The sequence below is a fragment of the Heterocephalus glaber genome, unplaced genomic scaffold (genome assembly GCF_053883595.1).
Source record: "Heterocephalus glaber isolate CG9 unplaced genomic scaffold, H.glaber_assembly_v1.0 deba00001579, whole genome shotgun sequence".
NCBI classification, from domain to species: Eukaryota; Metazoa; Chordata; class Mammalia; order Rodentia; family Bathyergidae; genus Heterocephalus; species Heterocephalus glaber.
The window spans coordinates 1,710,291-1,736,141 of NW_028258360.1; the positions used below are offsets into that span (position 1 = coordinate 1,710,291).

At 41.8% G+C, this 25,851-nt stretch overlaps 1 protein-coding gene across 8 annotated transcripts in view; it reads right to left on the reverse strand.

Moving 5' to 3' along the window:
• Nalcn (sodium leak channel, non-selective) overlaps positions 1-25,851 on the reverse strand; it is a 322,796-nt gene that overhangs the window by 31,249 nt on the left and 265,696 nt on the right. For all 8 annotated transcript variants that reach the window (XM_087193085.1, XM_087193083.1, XM_087193087.1 and 5 more), the window contains 10 exons: positions 20,867-20,968; positions 20,401-20,470; positions 17,218-17,309; positions 17,008-17,130; positions 14,895-14,951; positions 14,542-14,662; positions 14,314-14,445; positions 13,218-13,385; positions 11,611-11,715; positions 5,049-5,155 (listed from right to left, as the gene is read on the reverse strand). In XM_087193085.1, coding sequence (XP_087049211.1) covers positions 5,049-5,155; positions 11,611-11,715; positions 13,218-13,385; positions 14,314-14,445; positions 14,542-14,662; positions 14,895-14,951; positions 17,008-17,130; positions 17,218-17,309; positions 20,401-20,470; positions 20,867-20,968 — 1,077 coding nt within the window. The remainder of the gene's footprint in view (positions 1-5,048; positions 5,156-11,610; positions 11,716-13,217; positions 13,386-14,313; positions 14,446-14,541; positions 14,663-14,894; positions 14,952-17,007; positions 17,131-17,217; positions 17,310-20,400; positions 20,471-20,866; positions 20,969-25,851) is intronic.

Here is a 25,851-nt window from a genome sequence, read left to right on the forward strand (position 1 = left end):
ATAGAGCTTTTTCAACTTGCAACACCTTAGCTCTCCTCCTGGCCCTTCCTCCCTATCTGCTTGGCCCTTCTTCCTCTCACTTGTTTAATTCCTGTTGGCTGTCCTTTGACAGTTAGCACTGTGTCTCTTCTGATTCTTCTGCCAGGTTTTATTGTGTTGTGGACTCAGGGCTTCTCCTGTGTGCACCACTATTGTGCAAGAAACTAGAAGCAGATCATCTACAAAACTCAAGAGCCTGTCTTGGAATCCTTCCCCTGCACAGGTTCCATCTCAGACCCTGGCATGCCCAAATTATTTGAACCTTAAACCCTGGATCTCCCTTGGCCCAGAACTTCTTATAGTGTAATTTAAAATTACCTGGTGATGAACTTCAGGAAAGCTAGAGGTGAATTTAGGGGTTTTGATAGAGCATCAGAACTCTTAGAATATTACATGAAATTACTTGTAATTCCACTTTCTTTTCTTCATTAGACCTCAATCATGTAAGGAACAAAGGCTGTCCTGTATCTGTGGCAGAATCAGTGATAACCATAACACCTGGTGGATTGTAAGCACTCAATAAATATACTTACAATAAAACTGGATACTTTGTTTTTTCTCTCGTGTCATTTTCCTTTAACCCAGACCTCTGGTTAAAACACACAATAAAGAATATATTGTGTGTTTAATGCTTTTTACCAAGGTGATTTTTATTTTATCAAATCTGAGTGATTTAGAAGGAAATGAATGTATTCATTTGAAGAGAGAATATAGAAACTAGATTGTCTCCTGAGTTAGTGCATATTTACATCCTAATTTTAACTACTGATGCTTTCCTCTTGATATTCTTAGATATAAGTTACTTTCTTAAACCATAATTTAGGCAACATAAAATTATAAAGTCTTCAGCTTCCAACTCTTGATTAAAGTACTGAAGAAGAAAAATGTAAAAATTGTCACAGTTACAATTGACATGTATGAGACTGAGGATTTTTATTTCACTACAACCAACCCAAGGCACAGTATCATGGACAAATGCACAAAAGTAAATATGATGATGTCCAAGGGATGCCTCTCTATTTGCTCATGCTTTTAAAATGTCATTGAACTTGAAACCCCTAGTGATAACTTACATGAAGCATTGCATGTCAACTAAACTTGATCCTTAAAATCACGTGACAGGTTTTATGGGACACGTTGAATGCCACAGGGTACAATCTGGGACAGGTTTGCTTTCTCTAAACATTGCCTTCCAGTGAGTTCCAGTTCTCTTGATATCTTGGGATGCCCCAAAGCTTTCTGGTCACTTAGATCAAAGTCCTCCTCTTAGGGGTATGGTTTTCAAATACAAAGCAACCAACTAAGAATCCACATCCCAAGCACTTCCTTTACTGAGTTATCACACTCTAGGCCCGTGATGGGAAACCTTTTAGAGCTTTCAATGGTAACAAACAGCCGGCTGCCGCACAGGTGCCATCTTTCCACCACTGCACTGGGCTACTACACACCTGTTCTAATCCCCAGGGCCAGCCGCCTGACCACTAGGGATGGCCACTCTGTCCCAGAGCCACTACAGAATCCTAAACTGGATCACCCTGCCTTCCTGTTCCTTTCCAGGAAATCTACAAAACAGGCTTTTCCCGCAATTCTCCCCTTTCCTCTGTGATCCCCCAGGGTGTGGGGAACTCTTGGAACTGTGAGCAACAGAGCACCTTTCCCTTGGCAACTGTTGCCTGAGCTGTTGGTCTCACTGTACCTCAAATTTTCTCTTAAGACACTGCAGTATACAACAAGACTGCCCCCTGCACATTCCCACTGTGAGTGGGCAGTCTCTGGGTGAATCTCCCCTCTTACTCCTGGAAATACACTCTTGGCCTCTGCGATGTGGTACCTTCTCCTCAACACACAGTTCTTCTCAGCAGGTTCCACTCAGTATGGCTCAGAGCATGTGGCTCTAGACAAGGACTACACAGCACTCTAGGAAGACCCTGCTCAGCCAGGTGGTGAAATGCAGTTTGCCCACAAGAGCCTCTCTTCTTGCCTCTTTTAGGGTTTAGATCTAAAATGTCCCCCTAAAGTCTCATGCACTCAGAGGTGGGGCTTTTGAAGGGTGATTGGATCATGAGGGTGCTGTACCCATCAGTGGATCGATCCATTCATGAGTTCATAGCTAAACGTGCTGTTGGGAGGCGGGGCCAGGTTGGATGAGGTGTGTCTCTGCTTCCATGCCTTTGGAGGATATGTCTCCCTTCAGGGCTCCTCCTTTCTCTGTTTTCTGGCTGACATCTGGTGAGCAGGTTTCTACTGCCATGTCCTTCCACCATAATGTTTCTGCCTGGGAGCCGGTCAACCAAGGACTGAATCCTCACAACTGTGAGCCAGATTAAATCTCTCCTCCTTTAAGTGTGGGTATTAGGTACTGTGTCCCAGCAATGGGAAAGCCGACTAATATACTATCCAAGCTCTGGTCTTAAGTGGTTCTCTCGTGGATCTTCAATGGACTAGGGCCTCTTGACCTTTCTCCATGGTGAAGGGAGGGAAAAAGCCACAACCCTCTCCACTCCTGACTTCATTTAATTGCAGAATTGTATCTTCGAATGCAGAGTTTCTAGAGCTGGGTGACAGAGGTCGATAATGTCTTAGTAAGTTCTGCTGGCTTGGTCTAGCTGCTCTCTTTAGGATATAAGGACACTTTATTTCCTATTGCATTCAGCTTTGAGGCTTTAGCCCAAATCTTAAGACAGTGGAGAAATAAATCTCACTTGGTGCTCTGATATAAATAAGCTATTTATATATTGTATAATGAATTTCCATCTCACAAAATAAACTTTTTATGCTTCTTTAATTTTTTATTTTAATGTAAATTACAATGCTTTTCTAGTGCACACTAGAATGAATATATCCCTGTGGGTCATATTCTTCTTTATCCATGCTCAAGCCCCACATCCAAAATTAATCTTTTTTCACAGTTCTTGGGTACTTAAACAAAACCAACATAAATTATCTTGAATTGTTTATAAAAATGAATTTCATAGTAAAAAATGCCAAAGTAAAGTGGCAGTGAGTCCTAGGCTACAGCTGAGTGAAATGCTATTGACATTTGGAAGAGAATGTCAATTGTGAAAAAAGCTGAGTTTCTGTGGCTCAACTGTATTCTAAGAATAGGTAAAAAAGAAGTCTTGAAAAGGTAATTAAAAGAACAAATGAAGTTAACAGAACAGTAGATCATCCACAAAGCAGAGAGATTCCATTCATAGTCATTAATAAAGTAGATGAGCAGGAAGGTACTAGATATTTCTAGCACTGACACAAATGCTTTGAAAGCTCATTTTCAAGAAAAATGAATTTTAAAGACAGAATGAGATATAATCAACTGTGTTATTGATTATTTCTCTCCAGTGTTTCAATCATGGAAATCTCTCAGTGTAAGTGGGTTTTGAAAAACAGAAGTAGCCTTATGATTTAAGCTTCTGTATAATTGTTGTAAGGACAGCAGATTCATCCTTAAAGATATGAACTCAGAATGAGATTAGCTTTCATGTCCCACAAAACCTTTGTCTTTTAAGGTTCATTATTTTTTTTCTTTAAATTCTTTTATTGGTACATTTTAGGTATACAATACATTTACATTTATCATTGGGTGCTTTTACCAGCACATGATGTGTCTTGGTTCTTATTTTTTCCCCATTCCCTGCCCTCCCTTCACCTCTTCTACCCTTCCCTATTTACAAAGACTTTGTTTCCATTTTTTCCTTTTCTCATAATTTTTCCTTTCCATTCTTTCCTTTCCCCATCCCCTCCCACTTCCCCTACCCCTTTGGACCTTTTCTTCCTATTTCAAATTATCAATTATTCATTTTAATAATTTTAATCCTTATTTACACTTTCAGTTTCTCACAACAGAGGAACTATTCGGTGTTTACACGTGAGTCCTATTTATTTCACTTAAGAATAAGGGCTTAAATGCATCCATTTAGCTATAAATGTCTCTAGTCTGTCATTCTTTATGGCTGAATAGTACTCCATTTTATAAAAAAACCACATCTTCTTTATCCAGTTTGCAGTTGATGGGCACTTGGACTGCTTCCAAGCTTTAGCTATTACAAACTGTGCCGCTATGAACATGGGTGCACATATATCACTGTGGTATGATTCTTTTAAATCTTTTGGGAAGATACCCAGCAGGGGAATAGCTGGGTCAAATGGGACCTCTAGCCCTAGTTCTTTGAGGTATCTCCATACCGATTTCCACAGTGGTCGCACCAGTCTGCACTCCCACCAACAATGGAGAAGGGTTCCTTTCTCCCCCCCCCACCAGCATTTGTTATTGGTTGATTTCTTGATAGCAACCATTCCTTCTGGGGTGAGGTGGAATCTCAGTGTTGTTTTCATCTGCATCTCTCAAATGACCAGTGATGTTGAACATTTTTTCATATGTTTATTTGCTGCTTTTACTTCTTTGAGAAATGCCTGTTCATTTTAGATGCCCATTTTTGAATTGGGTCTTTGAATTTGGGGGGGTCTGATTTTTTTCAATTCTTTATAGATTCTAGATAGTATCCTTTGTCTGAGGTACAGCTGCTAAAAATTTTTCCCACATTGTAGGATATCTCTTAGCTCTGTTGGTGGTTTCTCTTTCAGTGCAGAAGCTTTTTAATAAGATGAGATCCCAGTTGTTGATTCTTTGTGCTAATTCCCATGCTATTGAGGTTTTGTTCATAAAGTCTTTTCCTATGCCAATGTCTTCAAGAATTCTACCTAACTTATCTTCCTCAGTTCATTAATTTTTAAAGCCATTTGAATCCAGATATGTATTTTTGAAGTATTAGGAAAATACTGCAGCAGTATTTCATTAGTTTCATGAAGCAACACAGAATCCAGTGTGTCACTTGCCCTTTTATTGATCTTACTTTTGTATCTTGTTGTAATTCTGTGCTTTCCCTGTATTACTTACCAGCATTTTAACATCTCTAGCAGAATTACTTCTAGTTTCATGCCATACTCTATTGATTTAAATCCCAATACTGACAAACACAGCATTCCTCAGGGTATTTTTCTGATATGCTTACCAAACACGGGGCACCCAAAATCCAGGTTTTTTCTCTCCAGGTCTTAATTTTAAATTTAAGTTCTTGGACACACTTACGTTAATTCTGAATATGCCATTACAATCTTCCTAAAGTAGGAAAAACAAAAGAGGTAAGGGAAACTGGTCAGAAAGTGAATTCAGAAAAGATAATAGATGTGGAACATTTCTTATATTAAATAGAAAATGAAGGCTTTTAATCCAACAGCAGTAATGTGGACAGCACCCCAGGAAATAGTAGCAAAGACTCAGAGAGAGGCAGGCTGGAGTCAGCGCTGAAAACATGAGCAAGTGTGCCCCATACCCTAACAGACCAGACTCCAAGGGAGACAGACAAGTGGCCAAGAAGCACATGAAAGCATGCTCTGTAGCATTAGGGGTGCAAATCAAAACCACCACGGAATAATATTCCACACTCACTAGGAAGGCTGTCACCAGAAAGCCAAATAACAACCTGTGCCTGTGCCTGTAAGGATGTGTGGGGGGGGCCCTCATCTCAGTGCCTCACTGTTGGGCATCTAGACCCCTTTGGAAAATGATGCGGTTCATTGAATGAGTAAATGCACAGTTGCCGTGTGCTGTGCTTTGGGCATGGTTTGATGGTGTCCCCCAGGTCCTGTGCTGGGGTCTTGGTCCCTGTGTGGTGGTGTAAGAGGTGGGCCTAATGGAAGGTGGTCAGGTCACCAGGTCGCTGGGCTGCTGCCCTGTAACATGACTAACGCTGCTCTCTCAGAGTCAGTTCCCGCGGAAGAGGGTTGTTACAAAAGAGCAAAGCTGGCCTCTCCCTGGTCTCCCACTTCCCGTCTGACCATGTGATCTCTCTCTCTCTTACATGAGCTCCCACCATGACGTCACTTGACGTCATGTGATGTAGCCAAGAGGCCCTAACCAGAGGTAGAAAAGATAGGGCTGCCTGTCTTGGATTCACAGCTTCCCAAACCGTGAGCTAATATACCTCTTTTTAAATAAAGTAACCAGTTTCCAGTATTTTGTTATAGCAATGGAATATGGACAGCTATACCCTATGGCCCAGTGGTTCCACCCCTAGCTATCTCTCTTCCAAAGATGAATGAAAATGTAGGTCGGTAGAGAAACTTGTAACTGAATGTTTACATTGGCAATATTCATAATAGCTAGAAGGCAGAAACCACTCACATGTCCATCATTGGACAAATACACAGAATGTGTTATATTCACACAGTGGAATATTACTTGGGCATCAAAAGGGATGAAGTTTTGATACAAACTACACACAGATGACTCCAGGAAATAGTATGCAAGTGAGAAAAGTCAGTCACTGAAGACCACATAGTATATAATCCCACTGGTATGAAGGTCCAGAACAGGAAACTACAGAGGTAAGAAAAAAATTAGATCAGTAGTCATCTAGGACTGGAGGTAGATGGAGGGATAAAAAGATGAAGGGTGACAGTTTCCAGATACAAGGTTCCCCTTTGCAGTGACACAAAAGTTCTGAAAGTGGCCATTGTGCTGGTTGTGGAGCTCCGAATATTTCCAATAGAATTCTTTAAAATTATTGAACTGCACACTTAAAGGGGGTGAATTTTATAGTATGTGAATTACCTTTCAATAAAGCTGCTTAAAAATATTTTTAAAAACATCTGGAGCCAATTTTTTGGGGGTGGGTGGGTACCGGGATCGAACTCAGGACCTTGCACTTGTGAGGCAGGCGGCAAAACCCATCTGGAGCAATTTTAAGCGATTTTCTGTTGCTTCTCCCTTTGGCTATTTTTGTTTCTTTGGTATGGTGATTATATTTTGAACCTAAACCACTTTTTCTGAGTTATATCAGAGAAAATTCTTGATCATCACTTGAATATTTCAATAGGAACTGAACTTGCTTAAAGTCATCTTTGACCCTAAAATCTGTCTCCTTTTGGGATCCACATTTCTCTCTCTGTCTCTTTCTGCCTTGCCTTGCCTTGCCTTGCCTTGCCTCCCTCCTAAGACAGGGTCTTACTAAACCACTAAGTTACCCAGATTAGGTTTGCAATCCTCCTGCCTCAGCCTCCCACTGTGGTGGGATTACAGACTTGTGTCACCGTGCCTGGCTCTGGGCCCCCCATTTCTGTCCATAGACTGCAAGCCATCAGCTATCAGCACCAACAGATGTTTTGTTTTTCCTTGTACCACATGGCCCATGGCTTCATTCTAATTTAATTGAAGACAACACTACCTCCTCCTGGATTACCAATAGAATTCTTTAAAACAAAATACTTTTGACACAAATAATACATCTTTAGTTTACAAAGCCTGACAAATTAGAGGAAGGAAAATTTACCTATAATTACCCAGAGATAAATGAAATTCATACCTTGATATATACCTTTCAGTCTTTTTCCCTATGCATATATGAGATTATGCAGCTTTTATCTTTCCATGCTTTTTAAAGTTGAAAACATACTGCTGTCATTTTTCCTAACCACATCTACTCACTCACAGCATTAGTTGGGCTCCATGCGGTGTATCATACGGAGGCACCAGGAGGTACTAGGCCTCTCTGCCCCTTGCAGCTTGGCTAGCTGAGCTCACCTTTGGTTGCGTGAGGCAGCCTGATATCCTGGATACCAGCACAGCACGTGAGGCCAGGCTTTCTGGTCAGTCCCAACTTCTGCACTACGAGGTGGGAGACCTTTCACAAGTTATTCAATAATTTTACACCTATTTTCCTCATTAGTTAAATATGGGCAATGAAAATAATACTTTGTATTTTGTAAGCACGTAGAAGTATCTGACTCCTTTTCTTACAAACCTTTAATCCCTTCTCCTTCCTCATCAAAGAAATTCCAAAGCCTGCTGTCTGGCGTTTGGGATCTTGAGGGTCTCTCCCTAACTTACATTTCTGGCCTTGATTTTCAGTTCTTGTCAACATGGGAGGGAAATGAAGTATACCTCTGACTGCTGGAGACAGGGTTAGGTGCACGAACAAGCTAAAGTACTCAATAATACCGCCGTGCGAGAAGTGTTACAGAAGGGCACATAGATTCAGAGGGATGGGGTGGCCAGGCTAAGGCAGGATTCTCATGTGGAGCCTCTACTTCCAAGCCTCATGTTCTCCTCTTCTTACTTACTTTCCTGCCTCTGCACCAAGACTCCCTTTTGTAGCCTAGTGTCTTTCATTATTCTATTTTCTTGGCTTAGGAGAGCTGCTCCTGCTCATCTAAATCTTCCCTCCTCCCTGTTGCCATCCCAGCCCAGTGCCCCAGGATGCACAATGTCCCACGCAGATAGTACATTGTGTCTGCTTCCTGTAACCACTGACTTTATATTTCAGCTGCTGGACCATGAAACATGGATTCTGACTGGACAGAGAGTGTTGTAAGACAGGCAGTGACCTAACTGGTTTTCCAGTACTTACATCATCGCACTGACTATGGGGCCTCTGACATTTAACAATTATTTGTCAAAAGGTAACTTCGGCCTTTGTCTACACAGCTTTGGGACTGAACTCTGGACTGCACGTCTCTGTCTACATTGATGTCTGCTGTCAGGTTTTAAGAAACACAGCAGAGGAGGGAAGTGTTCAGGCAAATGTGAGAAAATAACGTGTTCTCCAAAACGGGCAACACTGGCCTAACAACCCAGGCTGTCTTTAAAGTGAGCTGGGGGTCAAATGCTGGTGTATCTGGTTTCCCTTCATCCGCAAGTTGGTCTCTTCATTTAGAAAGATGGACCAAAACTCAGAGATAGAGTGGATGTGCCTGTCCTCCCCATGCTGCTCTCGGCCGGGGTCTCTGACATGGGGATTAGGATGCAAGGACACAGAGTCTTTTCCACTCGGCCGGTTTCGCTGGTCCAGCTGGACACTGGTGTTCTGTAGGATGACTCTCTCCTTGGGATTTTCTTCTGGGGCATCCACAGACCTCCCTGCTCCAGGAGAGGCAAACGCTTCTCCAGATGCCATTACCCATCTCCCAGGGGCTCTGCACGCCCCTAGAAACCCCCAGCTTTTGCTTGGACTGGGTGTGAGTTCATCATATAACATCACCACCATGCTCCTAGGCCATCATTAATGACTGAGTCATCCAGGATGCCCAGCAGGCTTCATGTTAAAATGTTATTATCCTCTGGCTTCTGTTTAGTGTGAGTCTAAAATAACTTGGTTCCTTTCCTAAGCTTGTGGGCTAATGCACCAGATCTTTATTGTCCCTCCATCTGTTAATTTGGACATCATGACCTTCACACCATGTTCCTTGTTATGTCTTCTTGGGAATTCTTTATGGAATTCTAGAATATCTCCCCCAGACTGGTACTTCCTGAAGTCTTCATATTCATATAATTTATGATATATTTTGAGTGGACAAAGATACTATCTATATTTTACAATGATTACAGGATGAACAATTCTTATAAAATCTGTATTAGCCATATTTTCTAGAAAATATAACATAGCTCAGCTTTCTTAGGTCTTTTGGAGGAGCACATTTCAATTGAACTGAGGTTTTATTTTAGTTAGAGGGATGAGGAAATACATTTGCTGGTGTAAACATCAGCAGTACTTGGTTTGCATCTGTACTCTATTTATAATATAGAGAAGAATCCCAGGGAGCAGGACAATGGGGATGGTACAGGAGGATCAGCTGATAACCACACTGTGCCCCTTCTCCTGCAGGGAACAGCACTGAACCGCACCCCCCCAGCCTCCCTCCGGTGTGGCGAGGCTGCGCTCTGGCCAGGGGAAAGTGGCTTGGAGCTGTATGGGCTACTGGCAGGCTTGGCCTGGCCTCTGTGGTGGTGCTGGCTGTCTGCTCTTATCTGCCGGCCAAAAGGAGAAGACCCCGAAGACGCAGCAACTGAAGGCACCCGAGTCCCTCGTTGGCCATCTGAGGGAGAGCTGTCCAACTTACCAAGATGAAATGCATGTGTTTGATCACAGTAAGTTCCTGGACCTAAGCCCCTCTTCATGAGACAAGTGAAAGGATGAGAAATGCTATGGGGAAGGGGTTCAAGTTTGGGTCCTTCTTGGGGTCCTAAAGAGGAAGCTTGGCAGCTGAGAGCTAATGTCAAGGCCCTGCTTTCTAACAGGGAAGATATGGACAGTGAGGAAGGAATAAAAAAGGGCTGTGAGAGTCAAATTTTGCTCTTGTACATTTTCTTGCGGGGGGGCTGTTTGCTGATAGGAATCTTATGTGATGGCCGTTCTTCCCACCACCCCTGACCCAGAGAAAGGGGCTTCCGGGCTGCCATCCATCACACTGCTCCCAGCCCAGAGGAAGGGGCTTCCGGGCCACCGTCCCACTGCTCCCAGCCCAGAGAAGGTGAGCCATGGACGCCAACAGCATTCCCCCTGACCCTGTGCACAGGTCGAAATGAGAAAACACGTAAACGAGTCTCAAAACCAGATTTCCAGATCACCTACAGCAACCCCAAAGGGAAATGAGATGAAATACTGATACTCAACAACCTCGTCTCCCTGAACTGACACTAAAAGAGGATCTGGAAAAAATGAAATCAGAAATAATTTCTCAGATGACAGCAGAGATTGTGCTCATAGTGTAAGACATGATTAATAAATCTAGAGAGGAGCTCAGGAACATGATAGAGTCCCAACATAGGAAACAAATGGAATCCATAAAACAGTTGCAAATAGATTTCCAGGAGATCAAAAACTCCATCAAAAGTGTACACACCAGAATGAGCCAATGTGAGGACAGAATTTCAGATATAGAAGATAAGATTGCAATTAGTGACCAGGAAAAGTAAAATTGCTTCAAAATTGTAAAGGACCACAAGAAGTCAATCCAGCAGCTGCTAGATGATGCAAGGAATCTTATGTGACAATGGAGGCAGGGTGGACAACAGATGAAGGGATAGAGAAAATATACACGACGGAGTATTATTCAGCCATAAAGAAGGATAAATGTGTCATTTGGAAGAAAATGGATACATTTTGAGGCCATGATGCTTAGTGAAATAAATCAGACACACAAATTTAAATAATGCATGGTTTCTCTTACATGAGAAACAATATAAATGATTTAAAGGGTAAAATAAAAGATAGATAATATGAAACAAGGAGACAGATCTTTTGCAAATGGAAAGGGATATACACATGAAGGGAGAAGGGAGGGGAGAGGAAGGGGAAGTGAAAAGATGAAGATGTTATATGTATGTGCGCCAACTGCTCAGGATGAACTGTATTCATTACGTATCAGAAACATGCCCTATTATAACTAATAATAAAAACAGGGGCAGGATGGAGGTAGGGGAAGTCTGAAGGGAAAGTTTCTGAGGCTCTCAGCTTTAAATAGTTGGGATCTTGAGTGACAGTGCCCAAGACATCAGCAGTCAATTGGTACAGGACGAGAGGGAGGAGCGGGCTTCTCCGAGCTGTGCTCTAACCGTATAAATCTTCTCTAGGGGAATATCATGCTTAAGGCCAAAGGCGTTCATGGGAAGAGAATTCTCAGGTTTTCATCAGGGGGATTTCAACGTATCCTCAGCAGCCACTGGTCCCACATGCTTTCCTAGGAATGGCGAACTATTTTAATTTTTATTTCAAAAGACAGATAAGAGCATCTTACCCTTCTGATAATGTTGGGGTCATTGCATTTGGCTAGTTTTCCAGCAAAAAGCTGAACTCCAAAGCTTGCAAAAACAAGCATTAATGTCAGCAAAAGAATGGAGACCTGAAAGAAAATGATGAAATGTTAAACTTCTTGATAAAATGTAAACATTAGTTTTGGTTTACATCATGATATAAACACCCCCCTCTAGTTCACATTATATAAAATTCATAGTTTTTTTGATACTGTCTTTTAAGTTTTCCACCTTAGGTTGTTTGATTAGGCTTAGTGAAACGTCAAATGGAAAAAAAAATTTGCATTGAAAAAAATAAAGACAGATGTGATATGTAGGTGCACCAGTACCCCAACATGAATGCAATTAATATACATTGCAAACATATACTGATAAAAAATTTAAAGAGAGAAAATGTGCTAGGGTATTTTTTATATGATTAGAACTTTTCTGATTTTGAAAGCAACCCTTTTGCTTTATTTTATTTAATGGAATAGAGGAAAAATACTTAGATAATTATACTGTGCCTGATTTTTTCAAAATAGATCCTGTCCTTTTTAGGAGCATAACTAGGGGCTGGGGCTCTGCTCTCTCCTGAGCCTGGTGCATCTGCACTGTGCACCCAAGGCTCAAGTAACTCCGGCCCCAGAAGCAAATCTGTGAATGAATTCGTGCTCCCCCTGCTGGCTGAATACTTCGGTGTCAGCAGAGGAAAGTGGCAGAGAGCAAAATGCAGATCAAACCTTTACTGTACAGGTGAATAATCTAAATACGTGCCCTAAGCATCCTAAAGTTACGCAGAAACCTCATTGGGAGGAAGGCACGAGGTCCCCTTGTCATCTCCACCAGCGGTCTGGGACTCGCATACATGAACTGCCGGGAGAAAGTGTGTGTTCCTCACTTCCAGCTGTGTGAAAGGCCACAGTTCTATGGTTTTGAGTAAAGAAAATGAGGACTTAGCTTGCCAGCAATGAGCCTTTTACTCCTTGTTTTATCCCAACCCCTATTCTTTTAGAAGACCCTGAAATGTCTGTCCAACCAAAAGGAAAGTTGTGCCCTTGAATCGCATTTGTAAGTATTCTGTACTGCATGTTCAGGTTGCTTAGGTAGGGTTTACCTGTGTTTATAGTTTTCAAGTCATTTATGTTAACAGTCCCAAGATCTAGACACAAATTCTAAACCATAGGTGTAAGAGGATGTGGCGAATAGGATGATGAGCCCATGTGTTAATCCCTATTCCTGTTTGTGAGGTAGATGGACTTGATGTTTCTTGTCCTTAATTTCTAGATGAGGAAGCTGAAACTCAGAGCAGAAATTAAGAAGAAGAATGAAAAGTTTAGTGGACACCACCTCTTTGGGTTCACCACTCATTGTGCTTTCCAGAGTGCTTTTCCTTAGTTTATGTTCATTAAATCGAATGAATGGAGATGCCAGAATCACCCACCGGTGAAGTTTCTGAACGTGCAGTATATTTTGCTGTTGCCTGTGCAACCCTCTGGGAATACACAGAAGTGCAGATGAGACCTTGACCAGCAAGCCTCTCTGATCACCCTAGTAGCTACCTAACAGCCTGACTGTGATGAACCAGAAGCCAAGGGTAGCTCTGACATACCAAAAAGATTTCCTTGAAGCCACTGAAAAGTTCGCGAACAACTTTCCTCATCTGGGGCACCAGCTTGAATATCCGCAGAGGTCTCAGGCAGCGAAGGACCATGAGGAGCTGAGCTCCGGATTCAGCAGGCACATTTTGAGGCATCCAACAAAGAAATATCAAGCTCACCTAGACAGAAAAAACAATCTCTGCCATTTATACAATTTTTCATCTACAAGCTACATTTTCTGAGAGCCAACTGGCCACAGCCTGCCCTACCGCAGGGGTTCCATGCACCACGTGGGATAAACACAGGCGGGTCACACAGTCTGTTAACCAAGCGATGAACCAAAGCTGGGCCTGTTGGGGCCTCCAAGGACAGTGGCCTCATGTATGCATGAAGGAAGTGGGGCGGCCATTCTGTGTCCGTGCACCCCAGTGCTTTCTACTCTTTTTAACTTCCTGCACTGACAGTTCCACTGATGCAACACGATTGAAATGCCTTTTTATCAAGTTCACTGCTATCTTATTAATCATCAGCAACACACTACCTGTTCCTAATCGCCTTTCTCCTTGTGCCCGCCTAGTCATTGGTCTGAAGTCTTCTTCGTGTTGATTAAAAAAAATTTCTTTGAGTCTACTCTCATGGTTTCTGTTTAGTGGAACTGAGCACTTAAATGGGCAATTGGTATAACCAGGTATTTTGTGTGTTACAATCAAGTTTGAGGTCCAACCACAAAGATTTCAGTTTGCTTTTAGTAACAATGTGCTCATGATCAATAACATGATTTACATGGTTCAAACATTGTGTATCATAAGAGACCCAAGAAATGTGGGATGTAAACTAATTTTGCTGTTCCAAATTTTATTCATGTATGTCATTCTCCTATGTAAAATTGTGGTTGATGTATTTGAACAATTATCCATGGATACATTAATGGCTTTTATTTAGATTTTACATGTATGTCCCTTATTTGCATATAATGGACTACTATCACATCCATTTAAGACTGCAGTTATGGCAATAGACCTCACATATCCCAGTCTTGCACCAAGCGATTCAGGAGATTTTACAAAATCCTTACATTTTACATTTAGGAGATAACCAAAGACTTACAAGATAAATAAATATGTCCATTACTCCACCAAAGTCCCTGATGACAGCAGTTGGAGTGAAAAATAAGCCATCTGCCATAATCTTCAGATTAAGCTCAATGCTCATGAATATCACAAACACGTACTCGGCAATCTGAAAGGGGCAAGAGGCAATTTGGTCATGGTAGATGGAAAAATTGCAGGTCACTGTGTTACCACCTACCCGGGAGCTGAGATTTAGCAGCAGTACCTGCAAAGTAGGTGCGTGCATGACTCTCCGGAAGGGGGATTCAAACATCATGGAAATGCAGGAGCAGATGGTTACAACGATCATGACCCAGTCCAGGTAAGTGACCAATCCCAGCAAGTCACTGCCAAAGACCAAGCAAAACTGAGGTACACAGGTGCTCCGGGAAACACTGCCAGGAGTCACAGACGGGCTTCTGTGATTCTGTTAACATACTAGTAGTTTTAAAGATGGGTTCCCAGTTATCTATTTCATAGTATATTAAGAAAATCTAAGAGAATGTTTTATATTTTTAGGCAGCATAAAACACAAATACTTCAGAAGTGCATGAAAAAATAAGAGTTTATGGTGCTTACTAAAGTTGATGGTACTTTGTATTTTTCACAGCTCCTGTGACAGGGTCTGTTTTAGATCTGTAAGAGAGAATAAGCATACAGAATTCTTCAAGGAGCAAGCATGTGACCACTTGGCAGCAAAATATTTACAAATACCTCATCTGCCTAAAATCTCCTTTATGTCCTCTATAAAATGTCCACTATAAAATATAGTAGCTATGTGACTTTGGAAGCTAAAGGACATTGGATAAAAGCAAAATCAAAAGAATTTGCAGTTGATGCTATGGAAAGTATTCTACTTCTCAGAATACTTGATTTTAGGATTCAAGGCTCCATTCAAAAATTCTTCACAGGGGTAACACAAAATCAAATTTTGACTTTCATTGAAAATCATTCATTTAAAAATCTTTGCCTTCAAGGATATACAAGGCTATTCTTCATAATTGTTTAGTTAGGTACTCTATACACTAGAGTTCTGCCCGCATGTAGCTGTGGTCTTGTGGGATAATTTATACAGTCTTACAACCCTTCCTTTCAGGAAGCCCATGTGCTTACTTAGTGAGGCCTGACAGTCTTTGCCCGTGTTCTCAGTTACAGTAAAGTCTTCATCAGTCTATTCAGCTGACAAAAGGAGAATTACACCACACGAAATGAGGTTGGGAATTGGCAATTAGATGCTAAGGTATAGGCAGACAACAGGATAATTCAAGATGAAAAACCTGCGCTGGCACTGATCCAATCCACTTCTAAATTGCCATCTTCTTCCGTATTTTGCAGAAACTCAAGGAAGGTTTTAATGATTATCACTTAGGTGCTCTAAATTGTTCAGGCAGAAAGAACCACAGACTGGCAACCAGGAGAGAGCCATACACTAGTTGGGGTCCCTGAACAAAGCCCTTACTCTCTGCAGACCTGAAAGTCCTTCTCAGTAGGAAGAGGGGGCTCAGAGGACAGCAAGTGGCCCTGGGGTCTCTGCCAGGCTGTGATGTTAGGAGAAGTAGGTTGGATTCCTGGGTGGGCCAAGCAAGGGAGATTTATTTTCTCAAAATTCTCGAGGCGGGAAGTCCTGGACCCAGTCCTTGGTTGTTTCTTCTGGGGGCTATGAGGCAGGATCTATTCCAGGCCTGGCCCCTTGACTTGTCGACAGTTGTCCTCCCTCTACCTGTCTTCCTGAAGCCTATGTGTGTCTGATTCTAAACTTCCTCTTCCTGCGAGGAAACCAGTTAAAGTGGATCATGGCTCAACCTAATGACCTCATTTCAATTTAATTATCTATTTAAAGTTAAATGTATGAGGCCAGGTGTGGTGGCCCAGGCCTTCAATCTCAGCACTGGAGAGGCTGAGGGAGGAGGATCACCCCAAGCTCAAGCCAGCCTGACTATATAGTGAGACCCAGTCTCGAAAAAAGGGGGAGCAATTCAGCCAGTAATAAATTATCCACAAAGGAGATCAGTTTACTTAAAAGATGGCATCAGAGAAGGCCCAATTTTATAAGGTCAGGATGGGAAGCTTTACATTTTCCCTGAGATGCTTAATGACTGCAGGTTATTAAAGTTACACTTGACAAAACTCATCTCATCCACTGGTTCCTGTGAAACTTGGCTCAGGTCTCCGCAAATATGTGGTCATCCAGTTTACCCTACTGACACTTTCTTTCTTGTTCCTTCCATGTTGGTTAAGCAGAGACAGTGGTCAGGGGGTTTTCTTCTCGTAACTGTTGGTAGTGGGAGCGCTGGTCAACTTTCCTTCTACTTCACATTATTCTAGACTAGATCGATTCCAGTATTTTGATCACAAAGAAACACAAATCTGATAGAAGAAATGGACAATGACATTCACTATGTCATTTAGCCTCCCTTGGTTTTAGTATTTTCTGAAGAAAACATGGAATCCATAACATTGATAAGGACATATCAGGCAACCATGAAAATGCACAGATAAAATTGGCCTTATGGGGTTTGTTAAGGTGAGTGCCCTACCAACATTAACTATTCGCAACCTTTGTCTTCCCCTGGTCAGGCGCTCAACAGAGAGGAGCGGCATGGTTAATTAGCCCAGGGTTTATTTTGTGAGCCCGTTAGGATCACACCATTCTCCTTCCTGTAACAACCCCTCAGCAGCCCAGTGCACTTACGCATTGAAGCGAGCTCGGACCACCACCCGGCAGAAGTTCCTGAACCTGTGCTCGCGGCCCACTATGAAGAGCGGCTTGTCGAAGTACGGGTGGTTCTCTCGCAGTTCCTCCTCCTGCACTTTCCTTGAGGGGGACAGGTACCGAGAGTGAGGCTACGGCTGCCACCCCAACATCAAGCACGACAGCCCCAGGCCACCGCCGAGCCTGTACCTTTTCATTTCCGCTTGCTCCTTTTTCTCCTGGATCATCTTGATTTCACTGTCTTCTCTTTGTGCGTTTCTGTATCGCACTGTATTGGAATGCTACAAATAAGCGCAAAGGAGGCATATTACAATGGGAGATTCCCTGAAGGCCAAAATATCACTATTGTTAAAATTCTGCAGTTAATACACATGCATACACATCTATGAGGTGTAATCAAAACATACAGTGGATGTTTAAATAAAAACTTAGTACAATAAAAGACACATTGGTGTTAATCCCCTCCAAAGTAGGTTGTTTGGAACACACTTATCTCAGCCTTCTTGCCACTTTCCGAAGCAGTTCTAGACATCCTCCTTCTCGGTGTCTTTACAAGCTGCGAGCAAAAATGCGGTGAGCGCAGCTGCCCAATGCACCCAATGGGAAGGCAGGCTCATGAAACATGACAGGGCATCCTCATCCTCCTTAGTCACTGGCCCAGGCACTGCTGCCTCCGGCTCTTCCCCAAAGTCAAAATGGCCAGGAAAGGCAAATGCTTCGAGTCAGCTCAGGACCCTGAGGCAGCCATGACCTCCCAACTAAGGACTCTCACGAGGGCCAGGGATTTAGCTCAGTGGTTTTGGTGCCTGCTGTGCAAGCGCAAAGTCCCAAGTTTGATCCCCGATACCAAAAAACAAAAACAAAAACAAAAAAAACTCTCACAGAAGAGGACTTCCAAGAAGACTAGGATACGTGTGTTTCAAGTGAGAGGGAGTATTTTGAGAAGGATTAAGGACAATGCACCTTTTACCATAATAAATTGAAAAATTTAAATATTCACTATATTTTCATCATATCTTGTGTATGTAGTATATTTAGCTATAACATATATAACTATTACATATGGAATATAGAGCTACAACATATAAGTATGATATGTATAGTTAAATGACCATAAATATCTTAGCAAGGACACTTTTCCTCTAAAAATCATTCAGCATGTATTTACTGAAATTCCATTATGTGCCAGGTGCTGTTCCACCACTGAGGATATGGCAGGAGGAAAAAAACCACATAATTAATCCCTGTATTTGTCGAGCTGATGGACTAATCAGGGGAAGATAGGAGAAAAATCAAAATGAGTTAAGTCCTGTACATTAGTGAATGCTTTGTGTTTTAATGATAATTTTCAAAAAAAAAGACTTGAGCATGCTAGAAGACAGGTAGATTAAATCCGGATGTGCTACTTTGCCAAAAGACTCGAAGGCAAGGGTGCAGGCTGTTGGCTGGCAGCAGAAATGTGTTCTTTCAGGGAGGGAAGAGCCACGATGCCAGGGCAGGAGGAGCCGAGAGAGCAGGAACTGAGTTGGATGTGACAGGCAGGGGACAGGCAGGTCGCACAAGCCTGTACCTGGGGTACAGACTGTAGGAAGAGGGAAGCCATTGTTCACATTACTCCATGGACTTTATGAGAAGCATTCTTTAGATCCACTTCTCTGTACCTTGTATTGTTAGGAATAAGTGAAAATGATAACATTTTCTAATTTAAAGGTCTCCAATTAAGGCAGAAAAAGCATTAGAAAGATATTTTATGAAATGATCTGAACCCCTTGACATTTCTCCATGGAGAAGACAGGGGGTGGATTTTGTTATACATCTGTATGAAAAATATAATGTCTGTGATGAAGAAATTTCTGGGATTGAGATTGCTCAAACAGGACCTTTACTGTATGTATCTCAAGACACATTTTCAAATCTGTGCTCTCGTTTGCTTCTTCAGCCAGATGGTAGATTCCCACTGAATCATGTTGAAGGGAAGTGCTCAGGACGAATGTTGCCTCTGAATTTTCTCCTGGTGATTTTCTGTAGGCGCCATGCCTGATGCTGAAAAGGTCAGAGCACAGGGCTCCTGTTGGGACTGATCTCAATTGCATGTCAGTCATATGGCAGCCAGTCAGACAGAGCTCTGGATCTAAAACATCGAAGGGCAAACACAGCCGTGTGCCAACCAGACCCATGCGGTATTGGGTGAGAACAGGTGATGTCATCACCATCTTCTTACGTTCACTTTTGCTTGGAACACTTACTAAGGACAGACAGCAGGTTTTGCATTGAAAGCAGATGTAGTACACTGAATACTCCAGAAATTCTTGCGAAATAAGGGACAAATGGAGAAAAAGACCAAAACCTGTGGTCCTGCCACCTTTCTTTCATTAGCAATCCTGTCCCAAGTGCCATCCTTGGCTCTGAACATTCAAGATGGTGCTCCTAGCCAATTTGCCAGACCCAAGCTCAGGCCTGCATTCGAATCAGACCCTCCTTAACTCTTTCATGGTAATCTCAGCATGGTGCAGCTTCTGGGAGCCTGACCGTTGGCTTCTCAGCTTTTGCTCCTTAGCTTCATTTATGTCTCGGGGCTACGATAGAGGGGTCTACACTGACCATCGATTCTAAAACTCCCGGCCCCAAATCTCTTCCTATGATTCCTTTACCCTCCTTTACTTTACTTTCCACAACAACGCAAATGTGTTGCATGATAGAGAGATATGGAAAATTTAGAAAAGATCACTCTGAGAAATGTCATTCTCTCTTTACCTATCATCTGTCTCCTTTTCTAGAATGTTAGCTCCAGAAGAGCAGCTGAGTGTGTTTTGTGTTTACCTCCTACTTCTTACTTCCAAGAGGTCCCCGCACATACGACGTTCGATAAATAGCTATTGAGTCAGCAGATAAACACACGAATAGCCTACAGTCTAAAAAATATTCTTGGCAAATTCTATGTGGTCCTCAACAGAAGAATTTTTCTGGAAAAAATTATTTTTAATATGCAAAGCCCTGAAATTATAGATAGTGGATCTATATTCCACAATATTTGGAACTTGGTAAATATTCAAATTTAATAATGTGAATCGTTCCTATCAAATGCTTTACATTTCCTTAGTTTCAGTCAAATTAAATGGATACACCATTTTTGTGTTACTCTTTTAACCAAGACGTGCTCTGTTTGACATGTCTAGATTTTTCCAGCTAGCCGTCATTTTTCAGTCCTGGTCATGTAATTTATTTTCTGTGCTGTTTTCCGATTCCCTCTGGTATGAAGTGTTCAGGAGAAGTGACAAGATGACAGAAAGACTGAGGCACTGGAATCATCTAAGCAGACATTTAAATATTTTCATAACCATGTTTCCAAAATAAGCATTGCTCACAACTCACATCTTGAGTCAAAGTTTCAAGAGATTTCCCCCTGCTGATCCTCTGGCTGTTTGATCCATGTCTTAGTGACCTAAAACAATAACAATCAATGCATCTCAAGATCAAATTTGGACTTTTAAGCAATGACCATGATAAAAAAAAAAAACCTTTCTGATATAACCTCACGAATGTCTCACTTCTTTTACAGCCAAAGCTTAGCATCTCTCCAAATGCCTTTGATCCCCTCTAACAAGATTGTAGAATTTTCCCTTCTGATCTTAAAAGTGAGAGTTTGGCTATCACCAAGGAAAAGGCTTTGAAATAAAGATTTTTTTCGTATCTTTGATTTGGATTGTGAATTTCATTATTGTTATCACCAGCAGATAGAACTCAGCCCAATGTGGGAAGCTGGCTCCAGCCAGGGCGGTGGACGGCACACAGAAACATACTTCCTGCCTGCTCTGAGGCCCTCTTTCTGGGGTGTTACCTGCGCTCCTGTCGGATATGATGCTGTACACTGAGGATCGACCTTTCTTTTGCTGGCTGCCCTTCGAATGATCCACTCAGCATGCGCTGTCGAGTGCAAGCTCTAGGAAAAAGGAGCCCCAGATACATTGTGATTTGTACACACGGGATGAATAATACATAACTGCTCATTACTCTTACTGACTTTTAAAGAAAACACCAATGAAAAGGCGATATACAGCAAATGGCATATAAAGGAAAATACTTGTTAGGCTCTGTGTCCCAGACACTTAGAAGGAGAAGTTTCACTCAAGGAAGAGCCAGAAAATAAATAGCAAATTTACCTCTTGCCCGCTTCCTTCTGTTCCCACCCGCTATTTACTGACAGGGCTTTCTGTCAGGGTTCTGTAAGCACCCATAGGCCAGCCTACCCATAGGCAATCATGATGCCGCTTTTGAATTTAAACAAGGAGGTTTCTAATAAAAGCCCTTAGGAAAGGATTTATCCAGTCAAACCCCTGGAATAATGAAATATATGTTCCAAAGATATTTGGCAGAAATTTAGGAAAACATGGAAGCATAAAGAGAGAGACAAAATGAGTTGTAAAGAGAAGTAACTAAACCTGGAATTATGCAAACAATGCGAATATACTTACACTCCTGAACTGCACACTCAGAAGTAGTGAAGAAGGCAAATTGTGTTATGTGTGTGTGTGTCTTACCACAGTGATTTAAAAAAATAAAAGCTGGATCCTGACCTGGAGAAAACTCAATGGAAAGGCTGTGGCTATCTGGTAACTGGTTATAGTCTCAAAAGCCTGAAGACTTTTAAAAACAAGTTCTCTTTAGATCGCAGCTAGGCTGGTGTTAATTTCAGATTTGCTAATGAGTGAAAACAGCTAGGTGACTCAACGCCCATGGTGAGAATGATTTGAGTGAGAAAATAAGACTTCTCTGGAAACCTCTCTCCAATGGCAGGAGTCAAGTGGAAAGAGACGGATACCAGGGTTCAGAGACCTGTGTGCCAGGCATACTGTCCCCAGCTAGTTGGAACTCGGTTTCCTTACGGTAGAATTAGGAGAAGGATGTGACACTGAAGGCAACTCACAGACTTCACATGCGATGGTTTTATGATATGCAAATCTTAAGATACCACATTTGCCAAACACTTCAACATGGGTACTTCAGCCACTGCCTTCCAGGACAAATGCATACATGTCATAAAATGCATTATGAAAACGGCTTTACATTATCACTGTCTGTCTGAGAGTCAAGATCTTTGAGAAAAAGTCTTGTAACTATCGACTGTACTCAAAACAGCACCTCTTATGCTACCATATATATATATATTTAAGTCCTTAACCCTCTCGATGAGGATGCAGATAGTTATGATGAATATCTATGAAATTTTCAATTCAACAAATGTAAATACATTACTGGAAATAAAGCCTAAACAATTACTATTCTTGTTTAGCAAGCAGCAGGGACCACTTTGGAAAAATAATCCAAGTCAGTATTTTATTGAAACACAGGATTTATGATAGTGATGGAGGGAGATGTGCTGATTTTCAGGCCTAGAAAGATGTCGCACAGGAAGAAGCATTTTAAGTTCAGCTGAGTTGCCAAAAGTAAAGCATGATTTCATACTATGCATGTTTAGGGTTGTTTTCTGGAAAAAGAATGGGACACATGAAATCATTTTGAGAAAATCTATTTGGAGTAACTGTTTTTGTAGCCTAGATACCCAGATTCCTGCAATCTGTCTAAACTGTCAAGACTTAGCCTTCACCCATATCTTAGTAACTTTATTGTTTTTATGGTAAGATTTCCCTAGAGTAGTTGGGACAGGCACGTTTTAAATACAAAACACATACATGTTGAGAACAATATTCTAGTTCATGGATGGGGATTTAGCTCAGTGGTGCTGGGCCTGCCTGGCAAATGCAAGGTCCTGAGTTTGATTCCTATTACTGGAAAAAAAATTCTAGTTTGAGGATGGGGCCCCGCTTTGCTGGACATGGGGGAGCATAATTGGCTCTCAATTGCATGCTGCAAAAATTGTTGGTTATGTCCCCAACAGGCCTGTGTGAGAGTGGTGGGCCATTCCTTCTGGGGAAGAGTTAGCTATGTACCTATGGACTCCAGGGCCCAGTGGCGGCGGTGTGACTTGGCCCTGGGTGGCCTCTGCAGAAGGGAGGTCCTGTTGCCCTCCTGAATAGAAGGGCAAGTTTCCATGGAGACCACAGCTACTGGAAAAACTCCCCTTTTGCTATGACCTGTTCCCCACTCCTCCCCCAACATGTGTCACTGAAGTGTCACTGAGAAATTTCTTCTCTTAACTCATGTTTTTTTCCTTACTGGGTCTAGAGAGTTGAGAAAATAATATGAAAGGGGCTGGAATTTCACATACATGCCCATCGCACCGTCTCTGTTCTCTGGATGATTCGCTCTTTGAGATTGGGAGGACTGTTTTTTTAGCTCTGTCCTGCAATCAGAAAACCTGTGCTTCACCAGAGTGAGGCAGCCACTTCAATGAGTAATGATAGTCTTTCCCTATGCCCTTTCATTTCATTCCCACTGCTTTCTTCTATGCTCACATTGCTGTTTTCCAGAATGATTTCTTTTCTTTTTTCTCATTTCCTCTCTTCCTCCTCCTATCTCCCTTCTTTTATTTATTTTCTTTTTGTAGTACTGGGGATTGAACCTAGGGCCTTTACACTGAGCTACACCTCTACCCCCCTGCACCTTTTTATTTTGAAATAGGGTCTCTCTATGTCACTAAGCTGCCCAGGCTGGGCTCAAACTTGTGATCCTCCTGCATGAGTGCTCCATGATGGTTGGCTTGCTTGGAATGATTTCTAACTGTACAAAAACAGAAGCAAGAGTAAGAGGTCCATTTCACTTTTGACCTTTTCACTAATACACACTAAAACTTGTAACCAGACTGGAGCTCTCTCAGAACCAAACCTATGGGAAATAAAGACTCAAAGAACTTCAGTTGGAGGGAGCAGCCAGTGACTTCCTGTGCCCTGGGCAGAGCTGCTGCCCACCTTCTCATCACCTGGGGCTCCAACGGAACCCGTGTAATAGGACAGAGGAGTCTACTAGGCCCACCAGGCCTCTTCTCCCCAGCCTTGATAGGAAATTTGGTGTTAAATCACTCAAGGTTTGAGTTATTTTGATGTGCAGCCATAGGTAACAAATGCAGGCATTACCACTACCTTAAACCTTCATCTCTATTGCTCCTCCCTTAGCTCAGGGTGGCTTCTAAAGTCCTGTTGGTCTCTCTCTGGTCTCCTTTCCAGTCCGTTCCTCTACTAGTGGGTGCCAATCTTTCCATACAATCCCCTCTGGCATCTCAGTTGCTCCCATGTGCTGTGCTCTGAAGAGCTCCAAAAGAGCAAGGGTCATCTTCAAAGCTGCCCACTGTTATTTCCCAGTTCCTGTGCACAGGCAGGTACTCAATATATAAACATTTGCTGAATGAGTTAAACTCAATATGCTGTGAAAAATCAAATATTTTAATTTCCTTTTTATCACTTCATATACTTACGAAGTGTGAAAATAATCACCAACAGAACCGCATGTATTTAAAATGTGCTTTTAAAAGGGACAAATTAAATAATCTTAATTTTGTCTCCAGTTATAACACTATGCCATTCAAGAGTAACAGGCTGCACGCCTATAATAGGTCAGACTCAGAAAACAATGAAACGAATAATATATTGCCTCTTGCAACTAGGAAATTTGACAATTGTTCTGTTATATGTGGAAGCTGTTAGGGGACCCCAAAAGCCAGTGTAGCACCGAACTCATTTCCATTTCCTAAATCAGAGGTTTGATCCATCACTGGGAACATGGTCTCCCTAGATCTCATCTGAGAGGGATCTGCTGACAAACCGAATTATGGCTGACTCAGGAAATGGAGACTTGATTATTTTGCCTAACAAATGGAATGCATACAGCATTCAAGTTACTTTGTAACAGACCTACCCCAGGGAAATAATTGAATGCTCGATTAAGCTATATTGGGCCACTCTCCATTTTCCAGTAGGATCTGGATGCTTCTGGTCCCAAAGAATGGCAAAACAAGTATGTTTGCAGGAAGAAAATGTTCATTTACTTGATGCTCAGAGGAGAAGCATAGCTAATGATTTTGAAAAAAAAATACACTGCGAATTTCAGGGATCTCACTTTTCTCAGAGACAGGGTGGAGTCCAGAGCCAAAGTCCGCATTGTCTCCCTCCATCTCTTCATGCTGCCAATTGCGGGAGGGCCGTTTCTCAGAAACTCCATCTAGTGGCTTGATGTTAAAAAAAAAAAGATCTGCCTACTTGGCCTCTGGAAGTGGAGCACAGGGCTTCAAGTGTCTAGTGAAACATAATGAAGTCTTTTGTCTTGTCTGAGTTAGGAAATTCTCCATTATGCAAGCATATGTAACCCCTTTATTCCCGTTCCCCGGAGGAGAATTACAGCTCAGCATTCTCCTTTTCCCAGCTGGGGTTAATGTTATACCCTCTCTACCTTTGAAAGTAAAACAAGATGAGGACCCCTGATGCTGACTTGAATGTGGGAATATTCTTCAGCAAACACATTCCCAGTTGCAAAAATATTACGCCTGGTTTCTTGCCAAGCCTTTGGAAAAAAAAAACATATGAAAGATTGATTCTTTTTTCTTTCTCTCCCTGCATTGCCTTTGTGCTATGGAATTTCAATTGCCCCTTATATGACAAATATATATATATATAAAATCTTTATGTATAATATATGTAAAATCTTTATATATAATATATGTAAAATCTTTATATATAATATATGTAAAATCTTTATATATAATATATGTAAAATCTTTATATATATTATATATAAAATCTTTATGGAGTTTGGGGGAAGAGAATCATATTTTAAGAAATAGTGTCTATTTTTCTTGACATTTTTCCATCTAAAATATTTTTAAATTGGCCCAAAGATGATGGTTATAAGAGAGATCTCTGGTGCTTTATTAGC